General features: G+C 62.3%; 4 protein-coding genes across 10 annotated transcripts; 1 reads left to right on the plus strand and 3 right to left on the minus strand.

Moving 5' to 3' along the window:
- Positions 1–2,696: 2,696 nt before the first annotated feature.
- Positions 2,697–5,608, plus strand: CLIC3 (chloride intracellular channel 3). Of its 3 annotated transcripts, none has more exons than XM_072748039.1 (6): positions 2,697–2,809; positions 4,498–4,607; positions 4,691–4,816; positions 4,937–5,043; positions 5,132–5,307; positions 5,382–5,608. In XM_072748039.1, exons 1-6 carry the CDS (start codon positions 2,789–2,791, stop codon positions 5,589–5,591), a joined length of 750 nt encoding a protein of 249 aa, XP_072604140.1. In that variant the 5' UTR covers positions 2,697–2,788; the 3' UTR covers positions 5,592–5,608. The 3 variants fall into 3 exon arrangements, with proteins under 3 accessions (XP_072604140.1, XP_025837802.1, XP_025837801.1); XM_025982017.2 differs by lacking the exon at positions 2,697–2,809 and adding an exon at positions 3,344–3,789; XM_025982016.2 differs by lacking the exon at positions 2,697–2,809 and adding an exon at positions 3,542–4,050.
- A 650-nt stretch (positions 5,609–6,258) lies between these two features.
- On the minus strand, positions 6,259–7,911 carry PAXX (PAXX non-homologous end joining factor). The gene is made up of 7 exons (XM_025982018.2): positions 7,617–7,911; positions 7,477–7,537; positions 7,196–7,245; positions 6,926–7,116; positions 6,779–6,847; positions 6,545–6,629; positions 6,259–6,444 (listed from the first exon to the last, which is right to left on the minus strand). Exons 1-7 carry the CDS (start codon positions 7,739–7,741, stop codon positions 6,405–6,407), a joined length of 621 nt encoding a protein of 206 aa, XP_025837803.1. The 5' UTR covers positions 7,742–7,911; the 3' UTR covers positions 6,259–6,404.
- A 4,251-nt stretch (positions 7,912–12,162) lies between these two features.
- On the minus strand, positions 12,163–14,638 carry LCNL1 (lipocalin like 1). 4 transcript variants are annotated; one of them, XM_025981960.2, is made up of 7 exons: positions 14,389–14,638; positions 13,849–13,988; positions 13,352–13,425; positions 13,150–13,260; positions 12,802–12,903; positions 12,537–12,562; positions 12,163–12,281 (listed from the first exon to the last, which is right to left on the minus strand). In XM_025981960.2, exons 1-6 carry the CDS (start codon positions 14,485–14,487, stop codon positions 12,537–12,539), a joined length of 552 nt encoding a protein of 183 aa, XP_025837745.1. In that variant the 5' UTR covers positions 14,488–14,638; the 3' UTR covers positions 12,163–12,281. The 4 variants fall into 4 exon arrangements, with proteins under 4 accessions (XP_025837745.1, XP_025837744.1, XP_025837741.1 ...); XM_025981959.2 differs by having other exon boundaries at positions 12,163–12,423; XM_025981956.2 differs by having other exon boundaries at positions 12,537–12,903.
- A 1,033-nt stretch (positions 14,639–15,671) lies between these two features.
- Positions 15,672–19,001, minus strand: PTGDS (prostaglandin D2 synthase). Of its 2 annotated transcripts, none has more exons than XR_011999769.1 (7): positions 18,762–18,962; positions 17,810–17,949; positions 17,644–17,720; positions 16,865–16,981; positions 16,623–16,724; positions 16,012–16,144; positions 15,672–15,820 (listed from the first exon to the last, which is right to left on the minus strand). XR_011999769.1 is itself a non-coding variant. In XM_025981961.2 (7 exons), exons 1-6 carry the CDS (start codon positions 18,873–18,875, stop codon positions 16,119–16,121), a joined length of 576 nt encoding a protein of 191 aa, XP_025837746.1. In that variant the 5' UTR covers positions 18,876–19,001; the 3' UTR covers positions 15,672–15,820. The 2 variants fall into 2 exon arrangements, 1 of the variants encoding a protein (XP_025837746.1); XM_025981961.2 differs by having other exon boundaries at positions 16,119–16,144; positions 18,762–19,001.
- Between the last annotated feature and the right edge of the window lie 675 nt (positions 19,002–19,676).

The raw sequence follows: 19,676 nt of genomic DNA on the forward strand, positions 1-19,676 counted from the left end.
CCCCTGGGCCCAGGGCCCACCAAGGGCCCATGGGCAGTGTGTGCTGGGCTGTTTCCATCTCATCTAGGATAGGCAGGGGGCTTGCAGGAGGAGGCGACCTCTAGGCTGAGACCCAAGTCCAGGAGGGAGTGTGTACAAACCTTGGGGCCTTGTAGAGGCTCCCAGGAGCTGAGAGGGGGCTGCTCAGTAGCAATGGGACCTGGAGACAGGCCACAAGGGGGCGTCCCAGAGCCAGTGCCCCTAGAGCTTGGCCATGGTCAGTCTCCCACCAGAGCCCTCCTCAAGGGGACTATGGGACACAGGAGACCCCCCCAGGAGGATAGAGGGTCATGTGAAATCTTGTTTCTCAAAACTCTTATCCCCCTGGGGCGGGGGTTGCAAAATGGAATTTTTTATTTTATTTTTAATTTATTTATTCATGAGACACACACAGAAAAAGAGAGAGAGAGAGGCAGAGACACAGGCAGAGGGAGAAGCAGGCCCCATGCAGGGAGCCTGATGCGTTACTCCATCCCAGGACTCCAGGATCATGCCCTGGGCCGAAGGCGGGCACTCAACCACTGAGCCACCCAGGGATCCCCTCTTTCTTTTAAAGATTTATTTATTTATTGGGACAGGGGGTGGGTGTGCTGAGCACAGAGCCCAATGTGGGGCTTGATTCCCCCGACCCTGAGATCATGACGTGAGCAAAACCCAGAGCCGGCGCTTAACAGACTGAGCCACGCAGGTGCCCCAAAATGGTTTTCTAACTATTTCATCCTTTCTGCATTTATTAGCTGGCATTTGTTTTTTCAAATACTTTCAGTTTTAGAACTAGATCACTGTGGATTCATGAGTTTTTAAAAAATCAACATATTGTCATTTGCTGCTGTCATCTGATTTTTTTTTTTTTTTTGTCGTGGGCAAATACACGTAATATTTACCATTTTAACCCCTTGAAAGGGTACGATTCTTTTTTTTAAAAAAAGATTTTATTTATTTATTCATGAGAGACACAGAGAGACAGAGACACAAAGCAGAGGGAGAAGTAGGCTCTATGCTGGGAGCCCGACGTAGGACTTGATCCCGGGACTCCAAGATGATGCCATGGGCCGAAGACAGCACTAAACCGCTGAGCCACCCGGGCTGCCCAAAAGCGTATGATTCTGTCGCCATCTTTTTTACACTCTAAATACTCAGGATTTGGCCAGTGGAAGTCCTCCATGGTGGCTCTGGTGTCCCTTCAGCTTGTCCAGGACATTGTTTTGGAGACTCCCTTTCCGTTAGAATTCCCAAGCCTGCTTTGTACTCCCCACCCAGCATCTGGGCCGGGCCGTCTTCTCAGAGCCCTGGTTCCGGTGGGCCCACTGGTATTTGGACTCCCCTCTCGCCTCGGGACAGGCTCATGGCTCCGTGGCTCTCAGCGGCCGGGGCCAGCAAACACCCGTGCACATTCCCGCCACAATCCCGGTGCTGCCCCAAGCCCCTCACCACCCCCCAAGAGTCCGTGTCTCCTTGCAGAGCAGGTCATTAAAACATGGCCAGAAAGGGCCCGCAGCCCGGGGTCAGGGGAGGAGTGACGAACAATGCATGATGCTGGGCCCTGCAACTCCTGGGATGGCGGCCGGATCCCCCACCCCCACCCCGAGCCTCCAGGAAGGAAGAGAAGGGCCTGAGAGGACAGCAGGCCCACGGCCCCCCACAGCTGCTCTGTGGACGCAGGGGGTGGCAGCAGGAAAGATTGTGGGGCCCCCCACAGGCCTCAGTCAGTTAAGGTTGGTGTCTGAGTTTCTGGTCCTCTTTAAAGACATCGACGACCAAATCATGGTAGGAAGTTGAGACATATCTGAGGACACCCCCGTGGCTTTTCTCAGGTTAGGGGCTCAGCCTTGGACAGACGCACACTGATGCGGTGTTGCTAGGGTGGCCATGCATTACTGCCACTCGCGCAGCTGAAAGCAACAGAAAATACCCACCATGTGGAGGCCAGAAGTCCAAGATCGAGGCTGGGGAGGGCTGGTCGCCCCTGTGGTGGTGGCCCGGGCTTGGAGCAGCACCACCTGTCCTTGGCCTCCATCCGCACATGGCATCCTTGTGTGTCTGCATCCAAACTGCCCGCTTCCGGGGCAGCCCAGGTGGCTCAGGGGTTGAGCGTCTGCCTTTGGCTCAGGGCATGACCCCGGGGTCCCGGGATCGAGTCCCACATCAGGTTCCCTGCAGGGAGCCTGTTTCTCCCTCTGTCTGTGTCTCTGCCTCTCTCTCTCTCTGGGTCTCTCATGAATAAATAAATAAAATCTTAAATAAACTGCCCGCTTCCAAGGACACAGTCATAGTGGGGCAGGGCCTGCCCTGATAACCCCATGTCAGTAGGATGACTTGTCAGGGCTGTCTGAGGCGCGGGCGGCGAGGACTTCGCACGTGGATGGCAGGGGCACAACTCAGCCACATCACCCAACCCGATACTAGAGACTCACCACCTGTGTCCTGTCCCAGGGAGTCACCGGGTCCCTCCTGCTGATGGGGCCATGCTGCCCAGGGGACAGCACGCATTCGTTGATGTGTCCCCAGGCTGAGGGGGGCTTCTCACCCCCTCATTGAGTACAGAGCCACATCTTTACCCGCTGCAGCCCCGAACCAGGTCCCATCCTAGTTTGTCTCTTGAAATAAGTGTGAAATGAGACATGCTCCCATTCACTGTGTCAGTGTCGGTGTATTTCCTTTTCTCTGAGCTACCTGGTTGCTGGTCCGTCTCCTGATCATACCTACAGATGCGCGGGGCTATTTTTACACACACAGAAATACCCAGAGGATGGCTGGCAGGCATGCACAGGTGTGGAGGGGGCCCTGGGCCTTCCCTAGGGCTGGGGTGTATGCCCCGGGAGCAGCAGGTGAGTGGGCCAAGCCCCCACCCCATGGTGGAGCTGCAGCAGAGCCACTGGTGCCTCAGGGGGAGCCGGAGGGAGGAGGCAAAGATACAGGCAGGTCCCCAGCTGTGTGGAGGGGCAGCGTAAGCTTTGGCAGGCCCCTCCCTTGGGGCACCCTCACCCAGGACTGTGAGCCACCGGACAGGCGGGGCAGGTTAGGGGGTGCCCACAACAACCCCTAGAGGTTCCTTCCAGTCAACGGTGAGCAGGCTGACCCATGGGCTGGAGGTTGTAGCTCCTAAACCTTCTCATGGTGCTTCTGGGGAAGGTTAAGGTGGAGGAAGCCTGCCTGGGACCCCCTGGGAGGGTAGGGACGGCAGGGGTGCGGCTGGCCAAGGAGGGGCACCTGGGCAGGCCAGCAGCACTCCTGGAATGTGGGCTGGTCCAGGGGCGGGGCTGACCCAGCTCAGTGATGGGAGGGGCCTCCCTGCCCAGGAGGTAGACAGATGGGGAAACCAAGGCCAGGGCTAGGGTGTTTGCTTCTCCTACTCACTCCTCAGCTTTTTGGGCTGGGGACCCCAGTGGACAGTGGGGTGTTCACTGCAGGGAGGGCCGTGGGCTCATGGCAGGACTGATCCTGATCCAGGGCAGCCCTGTGCCCAGGCTGGCTCCTTTCTCTCCCCACCTCTGAACCCCCAAAGCCCCCTGGGGCCCCAGCACCGGCAGCCCCCCAGTCACACCCTTGCGCTTGGACACGGGCCCCAGAGCCCCAAGGGCTGGCCTGCCTGCAGGGGGGGATGACTCGGTGGGGCGGGCCCTGGGCTGGGGAGGGCGGAGCACCCCAGCTTTAAAGGGCTCCCCAGGCTCCCACCCCTGCCTCACTGCCTCCCACCGCGCTGCGCTCCTCACCATGGCAGAGACTGCCAAGCTCCAGCTGTTTGTCAAGGTACCACAGGGTGGGTGGGCAGGCAGCCCCAGGGAGGAGCATGCTCAGTGGGGCTTGGCTTTCTGGGGCAGGCGGTGGGCCCCGGAGGCTGCGTGTGCACTGGATGCAGGCTGCCTGTGGAGGCTGAGGAAAGGGGCCAGGACTGGGCGAGGGCCCGGGGAGCCGCCCCCAAGGCCATGCGAGAGGAAGCCAGGGGACGAAGCCCCTCAGTGGGGAGGTGCTGATCAGCAGCTGGCAGCCAAGGCTCATGTGGGGGTGGAGGTCAGCGCTGCAGGAGAGGGGGGCTGGGCCGGGTGACCCCTGATGCTTGCATCACTGCCTGGGGCTGTGGATCCCTGTGCACCGGCTGCCAGCCCCTGGCCTCCCCCCATCGTTGGGGTGTGGGGCAGTGAGTGTGCTGCCAGCCAGTGTCCAGTTGGCAGCATGAATCACTCAGAAAACAGCACTCGGCCCACCCTGCCCTCGTGACCAGCCTGGAGGGCCTGGAGACCGGGAGGCTGGTCTCTGCCCAGGTGCTGGAGATAAGGGTCCCCAGGGGCCATGTCCCTGGGCCCCCCCACCAGGGACCCAGTCAAGGGCTCTCACCCATCACTTGTCGAGGGCGTGGCCGACCAAGCTCCAGGCACAGGGCGGGGGTAGGCAGGGTCCTCTCTGGCAAAATTCTTAGGTCTGCTCTCTGCCCCGGCCCCCTCCACGCTACCCGCCCAGGCCAGCGAGGACGGTGAGAGCGTGGGACACTGCCCTTCTTGCCAGCGGCTCTTCATGCTCCTGTTGCTCAAGGGTGTACCCTTCACCCTCACCACGGTGGACACTCGCAGGTGAGCCCCCTGCCCCCAGGGGACCATGGCTGGGCCTCTGGCCCTCCTGAGCAGCAGCTTCCCCACCTGCCTCATGCCCACAGGTCCCTGGATGTGCTCAAGGACTTTGCACCCGGCTCGCAGTTGCCTATCCTTCTCTATGATGGCGACGCCAAAACGGACACATTGCAGATCGAAGAGTTTCTGGAGGAGACACTGGGGCCACCTGAGTGCGTGGCGGCAGGGGCGAATATGGGTTCCCTGTAGGAGCCCTAGAGAAATGCTGAGGGTGCTGCGGGGAAGGGGGCGGGACACCAGGGTCTGACCGGAGCTTCCCTGGCTCCCCACAGATTCCCCAGCCTGGCACCTCGGTACAGGGAGTCCACCACGGCGGGCAACGACGTCTTTCACAGGTTCTCCGCGTTCATCAAGAACCCAGTGCCCACTCAGGACAATGGTGAGGAGGGTCTCGAGCCGTGGGGTGGGAGGGGGACAATGCCCTGGCCTGGCCCTCACAGTGCCCCACCCCCACCCCACCCCCGCAGCTCTGTACCAGCTGCTGCTGCGCGCCCTCACCAGACTGGACGGCTACCTGCGCAGGCCCCTTGAACACGAGCTGGCACAGGAGCCACAGCTTCAGGAGTCACGCCGCCGCTTCCTGGACGGCAACCAGCTCACGCTGGCCGACTGCAGCCTGCTGCCCAAGCTGTACATCATGGATGTGAGTGCCACACGTGGGACAGGGGTGGGGGGGTGCTTCCTGCAAGGCCCTGACCGCGCTCCCCTTGCCCGCAGACGGTATGCACACACTTCCGCCAAGCGCCCATACCCGCTGAGCTGTGTGGCGTCCGCCGCTACCTGGAGAACGCGCTGCAGGTGAAGGAGTTCAAGTACACGTGCCCATGCAGTGCTGAGATCCTGGCAGCCTACCGGATGGCCGTGCACCCCCGCTATCCCCTCCTCACTGCTGACCGCCACCCTGTCTGCTTTTCTACAGCCCCATAAAGGCATGTCTGCCCCAACGAGTGTGTCCTAACCTTCGAGGGGCCAGAGGGCCCTGGATTTGTCACCCCCAAACCGCTGCCAGGCAATGCACAGCTCCACATGACAGCCCAGAATGACAGGGGCAGAGAACCCAGTGGGTGGTTCCGCCTACCTCCCCTACTCATCCTGTCAAGGGTGGTAGGGACTGGATCGGGCTCCCAAACCAGTCAGGCCAGGGTGGGGCAGCAGGATGGCCAAGGAGGGTGGGGAGCAGAGCCCAGCCTGGGCACCTAGGGGCTCCTGGCCAGGGGGTGGGGCCAGCCCACATTCCTCAGCCCTGCCCAGGGAGCAAGCCACCCTCCAAAGCCTGTAGGATCTAGTGTGTATGCAGTGTGGGATGTCCGTGGCTGTGCCTGGTCGGGTAGGGTCTGGGAGAGTGAAGTGTGTGCCTGGAGCTGTTGGCAATAGAGTTCCAGCCTCAAGGAGCCCTGCCCCGCCTTCCAGTCCCCCGGCTGCTGTGCTCACCAGGCAGGGGCAGCGGGGTGAGTCTGGAGACCTGGGGGCCTCCTCCACCCGGAGCGTGGAGGCTGCTGCATCTGCTCATGCCCTGAAGCCCTGGGCTAGAGCACACACCCAGGGGGATCCCTGACCCCTGTCCCCCAGTCACCCCCAGAGCGAGGCTCATTCCTCCATCTGAGGAAGCATTTATTTAATAGAGAAGGGGTTTGAGAAGCAGGTGCGCTCCCACCCTGCAGTAGGAGGAGCAGGTGGAGATTGTGGGGTCTCAGAGCTGTCCCCACTTGCAGGCAGGCATCTGGCAAGTAGGCTGCATCTTCAGGGGCTTTCAAAGTCTACACCAGTGGCTGGTTTCTTACTGGGAGAGAAGAGGAGGTGACACTGTGGTGTTATGGGGCCGGCAACAGCCATCCAGGTCTTGACCCTGGGCACAGGAGGGAGGAGCTGGGAGGGAGTACCTCTTGAAGCCAGGGTTGATGAGGGACTCGCCTGGACACCGCCTCCTGACCCCAAGTCCAGGGCCAACTCTCTGAGGATCCGGGTCTGAGGGAAACAGGACGGGAGGGGGTTCCTGAGTCTGGTGCATTCCAGGGTCAAAATCCCAACCCTGGAGTTTGAATCTTGTTTTGGGGTCATTAAGTTGCAGAGGGAAGAGCACAGCCCCAACCATACTTGCAAGTGACAGGCCTTACCTGGTAGGAAGAGCTGGGGCCCCACCTGACAAGGGCTCTTTCTGGGGCTGGCAGCTGTCACCTCCACAGCTGAAGAACAAAGCCAAGAGTGGAGGCATGCACAGGGGGACCCCGGTAAAGATTCAGGGCGCCCCCTCCTCACCCCACCTGCCAGCTGCCTCTTCAAGATGCACACTTGCTCTGCCAGGCTCAGTGTCAGTGCCTGCAGCCTGGAGGCTGCCTCTGGGCCCGGCACCCTGGAGAGGTTGAGATCCACTGCTGAGGGCCCCCCTGGAAGGGTCAGGGATGCTTTGTCCTCCTGCAGGGTGAAAGTCACAGCTTGCTGCTCGCAGGCTGCCCTAGGAAAGGAGGGGTGCTGAGTGCTGTGTCCAGACCCACTTGCTCCACTCCCACCCTTTCCCTCTCCCAGGGGCTCACCTGAACCGGGGGGTGATATCCTCAGCCGCACTCAAGCCGAAACGGGCTTTCTATAGAGCACAGGGGCTGGTCACCAGCTACCCTAGACCCTGGAACCCAAAGCTGCCTGACTGCCGCAGGCACTTAGAGGACTGCCGCCACAGAGCTGGGGCAAGGGTGTCCAGACCCCCTCCCCGCCCCCGGGGAACCTCAGACCGCCCCCTCCGATCCCACTGCTGGTCCGCACGGCAGGTATGGGGAGCTGGGGGCTTCCAGGCCCGCCCAGGAGCCCCGCTACCCACGAGGGCCGCCAGGCTGTCCGCCGTGAAGCAGGTGCTCCAAAGCTCCGCGGCGTCCGTCACACTGTGGGGGGAGGGGCCGTCAGGGGGAACCGCCCGCTTCTCGGTCTGAGCCCCAAGCACCCTGCGCACCTCGCACTCACTAGACGTTGAAGCCGCCGGGGCCTCCGTCCTCGCGTCCCTCCCCCTCGCAATAGCACACGAAGCGCGGAGGCCCGGGGCCTGGCGGCAGCGTGCAGAGAACCGACGACAGCGGCGGCGGCACCATGGCACCGCGGCCAGCCGACAGCCACCAGCCCGGCGAGCACCGCTGTGGGCCCAGGGCGCCTGCGCGGGAAGCCGGCTCCGGAACAGGAGGCGGGGCCTGCCCCGAGCGGTGCCCACAGGGCCTGCGCGGGGCGGAGCTTACGGCTTCGGCCCGACCCGGCCGGGAGGACACTGGAGCCCCGCGGGACTGGCGGGGCGCTGCAGACCGAGCGAGGGGCACGGGGCGGGGCTACCTGGGCGGGGCTCGGTCTGGGGGCGGGGCCTGCGCGTCTGGGCGGGGCTACGGGGAGGGGCGGGGCCTGATCGATCGCCTGGGGCGGGGCACATGGGCGGGGCTCGGCCTGGAGAGGGGCCTGAGCGCCTGGGGCGGGGCTCCTGGGCGGGGCTCGGTCTGGGGCGGGGTCTGAGAGCCTGGGGCGGGGTCACGCGGCAGGCCTGCCCGAGTGCTATCCCCGCGCAGAGTGGAGGCTCCTGCATGCCTGGCACCTAACCCCACTCCGAATCCGGGCTTCCTTCCTTTTCCTCCTGGCCCCCTGCGGTCCTAGCGACTTCCTCCTGCTCTCCCCACCCCCGCCCCGGCTCTCACCCTCCCCGAGATACACAAAGTTTCCAAAGGCCAAGCTGTCACAGGTCGCAATGCACAAGGGAAGGAAGCAAGGCGCTCCATGCAGAAGGCTGCCCACAGTGTTTGCTTGACTCCCCTTCTGTGCCTCCTGGAGTCCGAGGCATCGGGCACAGCTTCCCTAGCGGACAGGGCTTGTGAGATCTAATGGGAGGGTCACATACTAAACACAGGCAACATGAAAACTGTCAGGTAGTGCCCCAGCCCTGTGAGCTGGGGACTGGGGTGGGGTGGGGTGGGTGTGCGTGCCAGGAGAGGAGAGGATGGGGATCCTGGGCACAGGGAGCGGCCCTGCAAGTAGAGTCCACCGTGGGTAAGCATAGTGCTGCTCCCCGCTGGACAGAGGGCATTGGCAGGGAGGGTGGGGTTGCGGAGGGCCGCTCTGGGGGTCTGTAGGCTATGCCGGTGTGTCTCCTATGGACCCCTGGTTGACAACCTCAGGCTCCTGCTTCAGGACCTTCAAGTGACCTCTCTGCCTGGTACGCCCACCCCCCAGACTTACGTGGTGCCATCAGATGTTCACTCAAGAGGAGGCTTGTCACCTTACATTAAACTGCAACAGTCTGCCCAATGTCTCATGTCCTCTCTCCTGCTTTATGGACTTGTCTTCCAGACTTGTCACTATATAATGTACATTCTGGTTTGCTCACTGTGGCAGTGGCCTCCGTGAAGGCACCAACCATTCCACCTCCCATGTCCATACGTTTATGCACCTGCCCTCCCCTCCGACTGAAGGCCTTGACTAATTTGCTTCCAGAAGTGATGGGCTGTCCCTTCTTTCTCCTTGAATTGCTCACCAGCCCTTTGGACACACCTGGACAGGCAACGGCTAGCGAGGAAGCTGGCGAGGAAGCTGGCAAGCAGAACCCTCCCAGCGGGGCCTTCTGAGGAGCACCTGCCCTGGCCATGGGCATAGCTGCAGCCTCGTGAGAAATCTTGTGCCGAAGGCCCCAGAACACCCAGGACCAGACTCCTGACCCTCAGAAACTGGGGAGATAATTTAGGGGTAATTTGTTACTCAGCTGTAGGTGACTAATACATTTATTTATCCTGTTTATTGCCCATTTCTCCCAGTGGTCCACAGGGCAGGACTTTATGTCTGTTTTACTTGCCATTGCATCTTCAATGCTCAGACACTGCTTGGTGCAGAGATAGTCAACAATACTGGGGGTGAATGAAGACAGAGCGGGGAGCTGCAGGAGGATTCAAGCAGGGGTGGGGCAGGGAATGGTACAACTGATTTCTGTGTATAAAGCCCAAGTCCAGTGCCATGAGGAGAGGCCACTGAGGGCTGCAGGGGTGGAGGCTGGGGGTGCAGGGAGATTAGCAGAGGGCAGCTGAGTCCCTCAGGGCAGAGTTCTTGGATGCTGGGCCAAGGATCTGAGTGCAGGTAGGCGGGGTGGGGGTGGGGAATCATAGCGGAGCCCTACAGGTGGGGAGTGCAGAAACGCTCTTCCTCTGGAGGACTGGGCTGGGGCAGGTTTGGAGAGGGGCCCCTCTTGCTGTATGATGGAGAATATGGAGGCTGCTATGGATGCAGACTCCTTGGAGGACCATGTCAAGAGCATGAGTGTGGAGTCCCCAGCCCCTAGGACGGCTTTCAACCTTAAGTCCTCTAGGCCCAGTGCTTGGTGCCTAGGACAATGTTTCCAGAAGAATGAGGCAGGCGCAACGATGACCCGTCAATGTCAGCTTGTGTGGAAAAGGGGTTTTGGCAGGTGTGGGTAAAGACCTTGATGGGAGATTCTCCAATCAACCAGAGAGGGGCCCAAGCAGGGTTCCAAGCCCGGGCTCTGGGCCAGGGTGAGGGGAGTACAGGGGAATGCGGGCTAGCCTCCGGCCTCAGCAAAGAACATGGAGGAGGACCGGCTCCAGAGGTCCGCAGAGGGGTTGTGGAGGCCCAAGGAGGGAGCACACAGGGCAGTACCTGCACAGATTTCAGAGGAGCAGAGGGAGCTAGCGTAGCAGGGAGCCGGGATAGGAACCCCCCAGGGGAGCGGGGCCGGGGTGTTCAGGAGTCATGACTTGTTTAGCAGGGCTGAAGAGAAGAGAGTAAGTGGTAGATCAAAGGAGGGCTGGTCAGGGAGGGACTTTGGCCTTTCCCATTGGTGAGATGGAATGCCTGGGCATGGCTGGGAGCTGAGCAGGGAATGAGCTGATCCCACACTCCGAATTCCCCAGCAGGCATCTGGGGAGAGAACTGGCTGAGGGAGCTGGTGAGGAGAGTGGGGTGCAGGAGGGGATGAGCCCTGGGTGCATCTGCAGGTGCCTGGAGGGGACAGCCCTCCTGGGGTCCAGAGGGGCCCTGTTGGGCTGCCCCACCCCAGAGAGGAGCCTCCCTCTGAGGAAGGGTGTTCAGAAGGCATGGTGGGCCACCTGCACATCCCCACTGCAGAGCCTTCCCAGAGGACGTGGGAGGGCAGGGAGCCCAGAGCCTGGTGAGAATGGAGACACTGGTGGCACCCTTCACCCTATCTTCTCCTGGTCCATGTGGGAGCCAAAGGGCAACTAATCCACACGGAGTTTATTTACCACCCGGAGCTCTGACAGTATCTCTCAGCAGGTGCCTCTCCAGGTGGGCAGACAGCAGCTCACCCAAGTGTTGACAGGAAAGGTGGGTGGGTGAGCTCATAGGTCACATGTGAGAGGGGGCCTTCCCACACACTTGTCCCCACCCCCAGAGCTTCAGTTCCAAGCTGCTGTTAGGCTGGGGGCAGCTCCTTGCCCTGGACGGGTCTACAGACGGGCCAGAGACTGGGTACCCAGGAGTTGGGTGCAGGGGTGGAAGGGCTGTTTGGGACTCCAGGTGTCGGGGGCTCTTTCCCTCTGTGACCTCCCAGCCCAGAAGGAGCCCAGTCAAGACAGGAAACCTGGCAGGATGGGACTGTGGGTTTGTTTTTTTTTTTTTAAGAATCTTGAGCCACCTTTATTTTTTAAAGATTGTATTTATTTGAAAGACAAAGAGAGAGAGAGAGAGAGAGAGAGAGAGAGCACACAAGCGGGAGGAGGGGCAGAGGCAGCAGGAGAAGCAAACTCCTCACTGAACAGGGAGCCCAACTCGGGGACTCAATCCCAGGACCCTGGGATCATGACCTGGACTGAAGGCAGACACTTCATCACCTGAGTCCCCCAGGGACCCCAGGGCTGTGTTTTTAATTAAAAACATCTAACCAACTGAAAAAGCAGAATGTGTAAAGAGCCATAGCTCTGATAGAACAATTATCTTACATGTTTCCATCCAGCATTATTTTTTTCTGAACTATTCACATTACAGAGGTCATGCCATTTTACCCTCAAATTCTGCAGGACGAAGTGTCTTCAGAGAAGAGTGACATTACCCAACATACCCATGCTGTCAATGTTGGGACAGCATTTTGCACACACTCCTTTTCTCTGGCTCCAGGTAAGGACTGAACTGCAGGCGCTTTGGGGCCAAAGGTCAGGGGAGAAGAAGGGGGACAGAAGTAGTCCAGATACCTACCTGCCCCGTGCTGTGATTTGGGAGGACCCGAGAGGCCCAGGAAGTCCAATGTGGGCAGCCGGCTAGGCCTGGGCTGCCGCACATGGGTGACATCCCCCTGGCGGGTGCCCTGGTATGCAGGGCGGGGTGGGGGAAGTGGGGCAAGGAAGCTTCTGTGATTGCCCTTGTCTGTCTGGAAAGCTGCCTCTGTCAGAACAGAGCCTGCCCCCCCCCAGCCCCCACCCCCTATTGAAGCGTCTGCCCTGGTGCACATAGCCAGGGGTCCCACTCTGGGCCTGGAGCCATCAACCACCGTGGAGGGTGAAGAAATACACAGCTGTGGCTTTAGATTATTTATTGTGCAGGGGCAGGGGTGGCAGAGAGAAGTGGTGGCTCTTTGAGGAAGGCCCAGTAGGCAGAGCAGACTGCCACCGCTGGCACTCCTGGGCCGGATCCTTCCTTGTGGACAAGAGGGCAGGTAGAGGTGGGTGAGTGCCGTGTTCCTGCCCCTCTTGCCCTTGCAGGGCCAGCCCCAGGGCCACACCTTGCTCTTCCTCCCTGCTTCCTGTGTCCCGGCTCCATTCGGGGGTACCACTGTCACCTGCTCCCAGGATCAGAACCCCACTGTGCAGCCTTCTGGCCAAGAGGGGCCCCTGGGGGTCAGCGGGGCACTAGGCCCCGTATGGTCGGGGGAGCGGGACTCCAAGTACTTACCTAGGAGAAGGCACCAGCACACTGGTCTGTGGGAGAGAGTGGGGCCTGAGGAGCCATCCTGGGCCCCCTTCCCCAGGGGGGCGTCTCCTAGCCCCCCTGAATAAGCAAGCCTCCCTGTCTGCCATCCCCTCCTGGGGGGCCACTGGCCAGGGCACAGTCCTGCCCTCTGACCCAGACAGGCCAGGCTGCCCCTGGCACTCCTGTTCCAAATCCCAGCCATGTGGGGTCTCCTGTGGCCCTGAGCCAGCATGGGGGCGGCACTCACCTGACTGGGGCAGCAGGGTGCCCTGACTGGGGTTCAAGCCGACTTGGGGTGCCAGCTGCTGCATCTTCTGGGCACCTTCGGGTATCAGCTCTGGGGTGCGGGCTGAGGGCAGGGAGCATTGGTGAGCAGGGCGGCAGGGTTTGGAGGAGGATGACAGGGTGGGAGGGGTCCAGCGCCCTCTACCACAGACACAGGGGAGAGGGGTCCCAAGGACACACTGTAGGATGGTGGTTTCACCCGCCACTTAGAACTTGCTGGAATGTGCAGAGCAGCCTTGGGACAGGGCCCCCGGAGGAGAGGCTGTGCCTGGTGACCAGCAGGGGGCAGGGGTGCCCGAGCGCAGCACACCTAAGAGCTGCAGCCAGACGTTCCTCGTGCCGTTGGCCTCAGTCTCCAAGTAGAGTACAGCGAACCGTCTGTAGTCGGTGGCCACCACGCGGATGTCAGCCTGCTGCATGGCTGGAAGGCGGGAGCCAGTGAGCCTGTGGCCCAGGCTGGCCCCCCACCTGCTCGGGAGCCCTCCCTGCCCCCCCGGCCCCCTCCGCCGCACCCCTGTTTGTGAACTGTCCATCCACAGCACCCTTGGTCAATGTTGTGTCCATCTTCTGGCACCTGCCGTCGGGCCTGGAGAAGAGGGGCCACAACAACCTGAGCCTCCCAAAGATGCTGCCCTAGTACGTCGCATAGGGCCACCACTTAGGTACCACTGACCACACGGGGTGGGCTGATGCTCGGGCTGCCCCCGAGGCCCTGTGCCCTCCTCACGGTGGTGCTTAGAGGTGAGCTAACCCTCTCAGGGTGGGGAGAGGGGGCAGGGGCTAACTACTGGTTCAAGGACACAGCAGGAGATGTGGGGTGTCCCCTGTAGACTCCCACACACAGACACAGGAACACAATGCTTCCGTGGCCAGAACCCTGACTCCACGAGGGCCTGGGTCTGACACCCCCGTGCACCAGGGACGCCTGGGGCTCTTGGTGGCTCATCTCTGGCGTCACACTGGCCAGGCATAAGTCCCGATCTGAGGTGGGGCTCGGGGTGTCACTTACGTAGGGTTCGCAAACTTGAGGGTCAGGTCACCGCTGGCTGAAGCAGTCACTGAGACCACGGACATCTTCAGCTCATCCTTGGAGCTCAGGAAGCCCTGGTCATCTGAGGCCACCCCGACAACATACCAGGTGCCCTGGAACTACAGGGAGGGGGCAGGGGGAGGTGGGGCACAGGCCTTGTGTCCACATCTACCCTGACTCCCTGACTCAGCATGGTGGTAGGTGGCTGTGACTTATCTGGATCTAAGGCCTGGGAGAGTGGTGGCAGTGTGAGCCACGCCACAGACCAGGCAGAGGGGCCTGCTGTTCTTCCTAGCCCAGCCTACCTGCAGCTGATGGGGTGGATGGGTGGGGCCCTCCCCCTCCCCCTCCCCTCTGTCCCCCCGATTTGAGCTGAGCTTGGACTGGATGTGGGCATCTCTCGCCCTCTGGCCTCTCTGGGGATAACGCAGGTCCCAGGGGCCTGGATAGAGTAGCAAATCAAGGTGGTCATCCAGGAGGAAGACGGGATGTGTCCGGCCTGAGGGTGCCTGAGCCCACCTGAGTGGCATCAAAGTCGGCCTGGATGGGGACTTGGGCCTGGCTTAGCGACACCCTGAGTAGGGTGAAGACCCAGCCGGTCAGCAGCACCTGCAGCATCGTGGAGGGTGGTTCTTAGCTGGAGAGCTGGGGTTGCCTCTCCTGCACAGCCTTTATGACCCCTGAATGCCCCGGGGCGGCTGGCTGCCAGCCCAGGACCGAGTCCACTGAGATTAGGTTCGGGTAGGGTTGTGCCCCACGGTGCACTGGCCCAGCTCCTCTGCCAAGCCCGCCCATCCCCGGGGTGTTTCCTCCTGGGCAGACAGCGAGATACCTCAGATCCCTCTACCAGGGGGCAGAACTTCTGGCAGGCTTTCTGGGATGTCTGCCCCGGCTCTCTTCTCCAGGAAGGCTGCCAAGCAGCTCCCCCTGACTCTGAGCCTCACAACCCTGGGCGCCTCTATATGGCCCAGCTTAAGCTTGGCTGGGTTTGGGGCCTGGTGGGCAGGATGCAGCCGATGCTGCACTCTGGGAGCCAGGAGGGCTTCAGGTAGGGCCTGGAATCTGGTGCCTTGGCAGGAGATGGGGAGCAGGGCTGCTGGGGGGGGACCGTGCTCCGGGGCACAGGGGTGACTTTGGTGCCAGGGGTCTGGGGAACGTCCGGGAGAGAGAATGTGGAGGCCAGAGGCACTCCACAGCCGCAGGAGATGTGAGGGTGACCCGTCCTCTGCCCACTCGGTCCATTCCAGTGACGGGGCAGCACATGGACAATGTAGCCTTCCTCTTTGTCCCTGGGACCCTTGACCCTCTTTGTCCTCCATGGCCCTGACCTCCACCCAGCCTGAGTATACAAATCCCACACCCAGCCTGAGTATACAAATCCCACGCCTTTCAAAAACCCAGTGGGTGCAAAGCTCCCCTGGGCCTCAGGCCTCTCTGGACCCGGAGTGAGAGGGCAGGTCACGGGCGCCCACCTAGAGATGAGGAGACGCCTGGGCCCCAGCCCAGGACCAGCTGACTAGAGGGGGTGTGGCAAGGTCGGAGCCCAGTGCATTGGGTGAGGGCTGTGATGGCACTTCCGCTCCGCCCACTGTCTGACTTCAGACCCGCCCCACTGGAAGCACACGTCAGCGGGCCCTTGCCCACCCCTCAGGCACATCACCAAGAGCCTCAGAAATTTTCCAGAGAGGAAGGGGAAACTGAGGCCCAAAGTGAGTGGGGGTGTGGTCAGGTCCCCAGGGAGCAATCCAGAGCCAGGGCACAGGCAGTGAGGAGCGCAGGACAGACGAGCCAGAACTGGACAGTTGATTTGCTTCGGAGTTTATTCTCAGAGCCAGGAGAAAGCCTGAGGGGGCAAGGGTGGGGGCAGGGAGGCACCAGGGCCAGGGTCCTGGGGGTCTCAGAGGAAAGAGCAGAGCAATGCAGGACGGCCAGGTCCTGGGGCGGCAGTCACCTGGCAGAGAATGCGGGACCAGTGAGTGGGGCAGGCCACACTGCCCTCCCAGCGCCAGGGTCCCCAGATTCCTCACGGCTCCAGGCCACAGGGGAGTGAACCTCTCCAGAATCCTCCCTTCCCACCAACCCCACCTGCCTCCAGCTCCTCTTGCTCCCAGGAATCTCATAAACCCCAGTGGAGCCCCGAACCTGGGAAGCCCCATGTGCCTGGGCCCATCCTTGCATCGTGGGGTGGGGGTGGGCAGGTGCAGGTGGGGACTGCTGGCTGAAGCCAGCCCACAGCCCACCACACTCACCTACTTGTTCTCCTCCATGCATTTATCTGCCAAGAAAGAGTCCCGTGGGCCCTAGTCAGCGCCCCAGGCCTGGCCTCCTTCCTACCTAGGCTACCTGCCCCCTCCCTGCAGCCCCGGAAAGCAGGTCTAATTGAGTCCCCCCAACACTGCTGATCCATCACACTTCATCACTCTCTCCCCTCCTCTGCACAAAGAGGGGGTTCTGTCCCCATCTGAGCCCCAAGCAGGCCTTAGGGAAGGCCCGTGCACCCCACCCCAGACTGCCTGGTGAAACTGGGGAGGTAGGTGGGGGTGTTCCTTCTTGTACTCCACCCAGGGGTTGCAGGCCAAGGTTATGGGGTGAGGACAGACTGCCCCGCTCCGGAGGCCACAGTGTGCCAGTCAGTGGGCAGTGGGCGGTCTGGCCGGATGAACTGCACCCCTCGGCTCCCCCCGAATCAGGAGACTGTCTGCCTCAAATCTGACCTTAATCCCTCCCCATCAGATTAGCAGCACCCCCCTCACCAGTCTGTGGCAGGAAGACAATGACATCCTCTGTGAAGCCCTGGGTCTTGGCAAAGGTGCTGAATTTCTCCTTTATCTCGGCCTTTGGGGTCTGGGTGCGGCCTGGTGCAGGAAGGAGAAGCCACTGGCCTCAGCTGGGGGAGTTCTCCACTGCCCCCGCCTCCGCAGCTTGGGGCGCCCCCCCATCCCAGACAGCCATCCGTGAGGCCAGACTGTGAGGCCCTGGTGTGGGGGGTGCATACTGTAGAGAGTGGCCATGTGGAAGTCCTGGCCGAGGCCTTTGCTGCCTGCGGTGTAGAGAAGCGCGTACTCCTCGTAGTTGGTGGCTACCACCCACACGTCGTGGGTACTGCCCCAGTCTGGGAATGCAAGACAGAATCCTGGTTGGGGACCCTGCCCCCAAACCTCCGGCCCACCTCTGCATGGGAGGAGGTGTTCTCTCCCTGGGCAGGCTGTGGGAAGGAGCCAGGGAGGCCCTCCCCCACTGGGGTAGCCCCCAGCTTCCTGCCCCCACAGCCCCTGCACTCTGCAGGGTCCAGTGTCCTCAAACCAGAAGTCCTGGTCCTGGGGGAGTGGCAGACACACAGGATCTAGGGGCTTCTAGGAAACTAGGGGCTCCTGGTGCAACCACAAACCCCTCAGCCAGAACTGGGAAGAGGAAAGATTCCCTAGTGGGAAGCCATTCCCAAGGAAGGGGGTAAATGGTGGAGTGGGGTGGGAAGAGGCCCCTGGCCTGGCCCTAGGGTGGAAAACTGGGCAGAGGAGTGGGGGGCTGGGGGCTGCCCCTGTGCACTGAGCTTGGGGACATATCACCATGGGGGCGGGCAGGGAGAGGCCTGGAGGTCGCTGCAAAGAGGATCCAGCGCCCCAAGGGAGGGTTAGTGGTCCCCCAGCCCTGAGCCTGGGGCAGCTCCAGGCACACCCAGGACTAGCTGGCTTTGGTGGAGTGGCCGCCAGCCTGCCCCACGTACTGCTGGGCCCAGGGCTGGACCCAGGGGTCCCTAGAGGTGACCCCACTCACGGGGACTTGTGTAGCTGTAGCAGCCCGGGGTTCCCGCCGGCCGTAGGAGCAGGGTTCGAGTCTCACACTGGTCTTTCCTGTGGGCGGGTCACCAAAGGGGCCGGGGTCAGGGGCCGGGCCGGGGGCGGGGAGCTCGGGGCCCCAGAAGCCCGGCCCACAGTCCCACCTGAGGAAGGTGGAGGTGAGGTTGAGGCCTCCATCTGCGGTCGGGGCCACCACTGACATACACATGGACAGCACGTTCTTCTTCTCCCGGAACCAGCTCGAGTTGGAGGCGAGGCCCGAGGTGAACCAGCGCCCCAGGAACTGCGGCCAACGGACCCCGCCCGGGTTGGCCAGGACCCTCCCGGGAGGGCCTGGGTAGGGGGCGCTCCTGCTCCCGCCACCCCCCCCCCCCCGCCCCCTCCCGGCCCCGAGCCAGGCTCCTCTCCCGCCCCGCGCCTCTTGCCGCGCCCCCGCCCTGCTCCTCCTGCCCCCAGCAGGGCCCCGCCCCCGCCCCCGCCCCGCGCCCTGGAGGACCGTCACGCCTCACGCTCACCCCCACCGCCCACCCCTGCGCGCCGGCCCCGCTGGTTCGGTGGCGGGAACGGGCGGCAGAGGGCGGCCGGACCGTCCCTACAGGGGTGGAGGGTGCTTGGCCCCCCCACCCCCCTGGCGGTGGGGGGCGCCTGAAAAGCTCGGGGGGAGGGGCGCGGGGGGGGAGGGGCGCGGCCCTGCGCGTACGGATCCTGGGGGCCTCCCGGTCGCCCATCCCCATCGCGCACTCGCGCACTGGGTGTCCTGGGACTCAGGTGTAGAATGTGTCCCTGATTATCTCTGGGCGTCGTGGGCTTGGAGGACAACCGTGTTTGGGTGACGGAGGCGGGGGTGCGGCCTGCGTGTCCGCACGTGCCTTGTGCGCGCCCACGGACACAGGTGCTGCCCTGCCTTGGTCGGGGTTCAGTGGCCCTGCTCTGGGGGGGGGGGGCATTGCTGAGGGACCAGGGAGGGTGAAGTTCTCCCGTGCCTCCTCCCCCAGCTCAGCTCTCCTCTTCCCAGGTCGGTTGGCCACAGAAAGCAATCCCTCCCCCGACAGGGCACTGTGCCTCCTGCGGCAACTGGGCCCCGGAGCCCCTCACCTTATCCTGTTGGAAGTTGGGCTGCAGGGACACCTGGGCCTGGGCCGATGTCTGCAGGGCTCCAAGCACCCCCAGCAGGACCAGCCCCAGCCACAGCGTGCAGAGAGCACCCATTGTCCTGGAGCTGAGTATGTGACCAGGGCGCGAGGCCAGCAGTGCAGGCAGAGTGAGGGAGGCCAGTAGGAGGAGCAGAGGCTGCTGGAGAGACCCCTATTTATGGGCCTGACTTGGCCTCCACCCAAGGCCCAAGGACAGCCCACTGGAGGCTCGTGATGCTGGTGATGCTGGGGGAGGACAGCGCGGTGGAGCCCAGCTGCAGCCTCGCCCCCCACAGGGCTGCTTATGTAAGAGGCTCTGACGGGCATCGGCCTGGGCCCTGCCACCTGGGCCGAGAGAGGGCAGGGGTCAGGCCCAGGCTCCTGCAGCTGGTCCTCTCTCCAGTCCCAAAGGCTCATCCCAGCAGCCCTGGGGAGTGGGGGGAGCATATGCCTCCATGCTGCCTGGCCTGGGACCTCTGGTCACTTCTTACCTGGGATTGGGACCATACACACAAGCCCTACCATCATTCTCTCCCTGAGCTGTGACCCTGGGAGGGGACACAGGCCCTATTTGCACTGTATGAGTTTGGTCCTGAAAGGCCTGGATGGTGACGGCAGAGTTGGGCCCAGGTAACTAAGGTAACTAGATCTGCCCCGGGAGTGGGGCCCAAGCCAGGCGTGTGGGGCACAGCTTCCCCCCACAATCAACTTCAGGGGCTCTGGAGCTGGTGCCCCCTGGGTACCCTCCCCACCCTGGGGCCCCCAGCCTTGGGCACAGGCCCACCATCTGTGTGGTTCCAGCTACGCTGGTCCTGCCCACAGTCTGGACTCAGGCTGTTACCTGAGTCAGAACCACTCACACCACATGTCCCTGCCA

The sequence above is a fragment of the Vulpes vulpes genome, chromosome 2 (assembly GCF_048418805.1).
Source record: "Vulpes vulpes isolate BD-2025 chromosome 2, VulVul3, whole genome shotgun sequence".
Taxonomy (NCBI): domain Eukaryota; kingdom Metazoa; phylum Chordata; class Mammalia; order Carnivora; family Canidae; genus Vulpes; species Vulpes vulpes.

Excerpts from the sequence above, each read along its gene's own strand:
- CLIC3 (XM_025982016.2), top strand. The coding sequence starts at position 3,754 with ATGGCAGAGACTGCCAAGCTCCAGCTGTTTGTCAAGGTACCACAGGGT. Across the intron at positions 4,608-4,690 it reads ACCACGGTGGACACTCGCAG|GTCCCTGGATGTGCTCAAGG; the intron begins GTGAGCCCCCTG and ends TCATGCCCACAG. Across the intron at positions 5,308-5,381 it reads CCAAGCTGTACATCATGGAT|ACGGTATGCACACACTTCCG; the intron begins GTGAGTGCCACA and ends CCTTGCCCGCAG.
- PAXX (XM_025982018.2), bottom strand. The coding sequence starts at position 7,741 with ATGGTGCCGCCGCCGCTGTCGTCGGTTCTCTGCACGCTGCCGCCAGGC. Across the intron at positions 7,538-7,616 it reads CCCGGCGGCTTCAACGTCTA|TGTGACGGACGCCGCGGAGC; the intron begins GTGAGTGCGAGG and ends CTCCCCCCACAG. Across the intron at positions 6,445-6,544 it reads ATCAACCCTGGCTTCAAGAG|TAAGAAACCAGCCACTGGTG; the intron begins GTACTCCCTCCC and ends CTTCTCTCCCAG.
- LCNL1 (XM_025981956.2), bottom strand. The coding sequence starts at position 14,487 with ATGCTGCAGGTGCTGCTGACCGGCTGGGTCTTCACCCTACTCAGGGTG. Across the intron at positions 13,261-13,351 it reads TGGACAGTTCACAAACAGGG|CCATGCAGCAGGCTGACATC; the intron begins GTGCGGCGGAGG and ends CCCGCCTTCCAG. Across the intron at positions 12,904-13,149 it reads CGTCTGGCTGCAGCTCTTAG|CCCGCACCCCAGAGCTGATA; the intron begins GTGTGCTGCGCT and ends CCCTGCCCTCAG.
- PTGDS (XM_025981961.2), bottom strand. The coding sequence starts at position 18,875 with ATGGGTGCTCTCTGCACGCTGTGGCTGGGGCTGGTCCTGCTGGGGGTG. Across the intron at positions 16,982-17,643 it reads CTACAGCTACACAAGTCCCC|ACTGGGGCAGTACCCACGAC; the intron begins GTGAGTGGGGTC and ends TTGCATTCCCAG. Across the intron at positions 16,725-16,864 it reads CCACATGGCCACTCTCTACA|GCCGCACCCAGACCCCAAAG; the intron begins GTATGCACCCCC and ends TTCCTGCACCAG.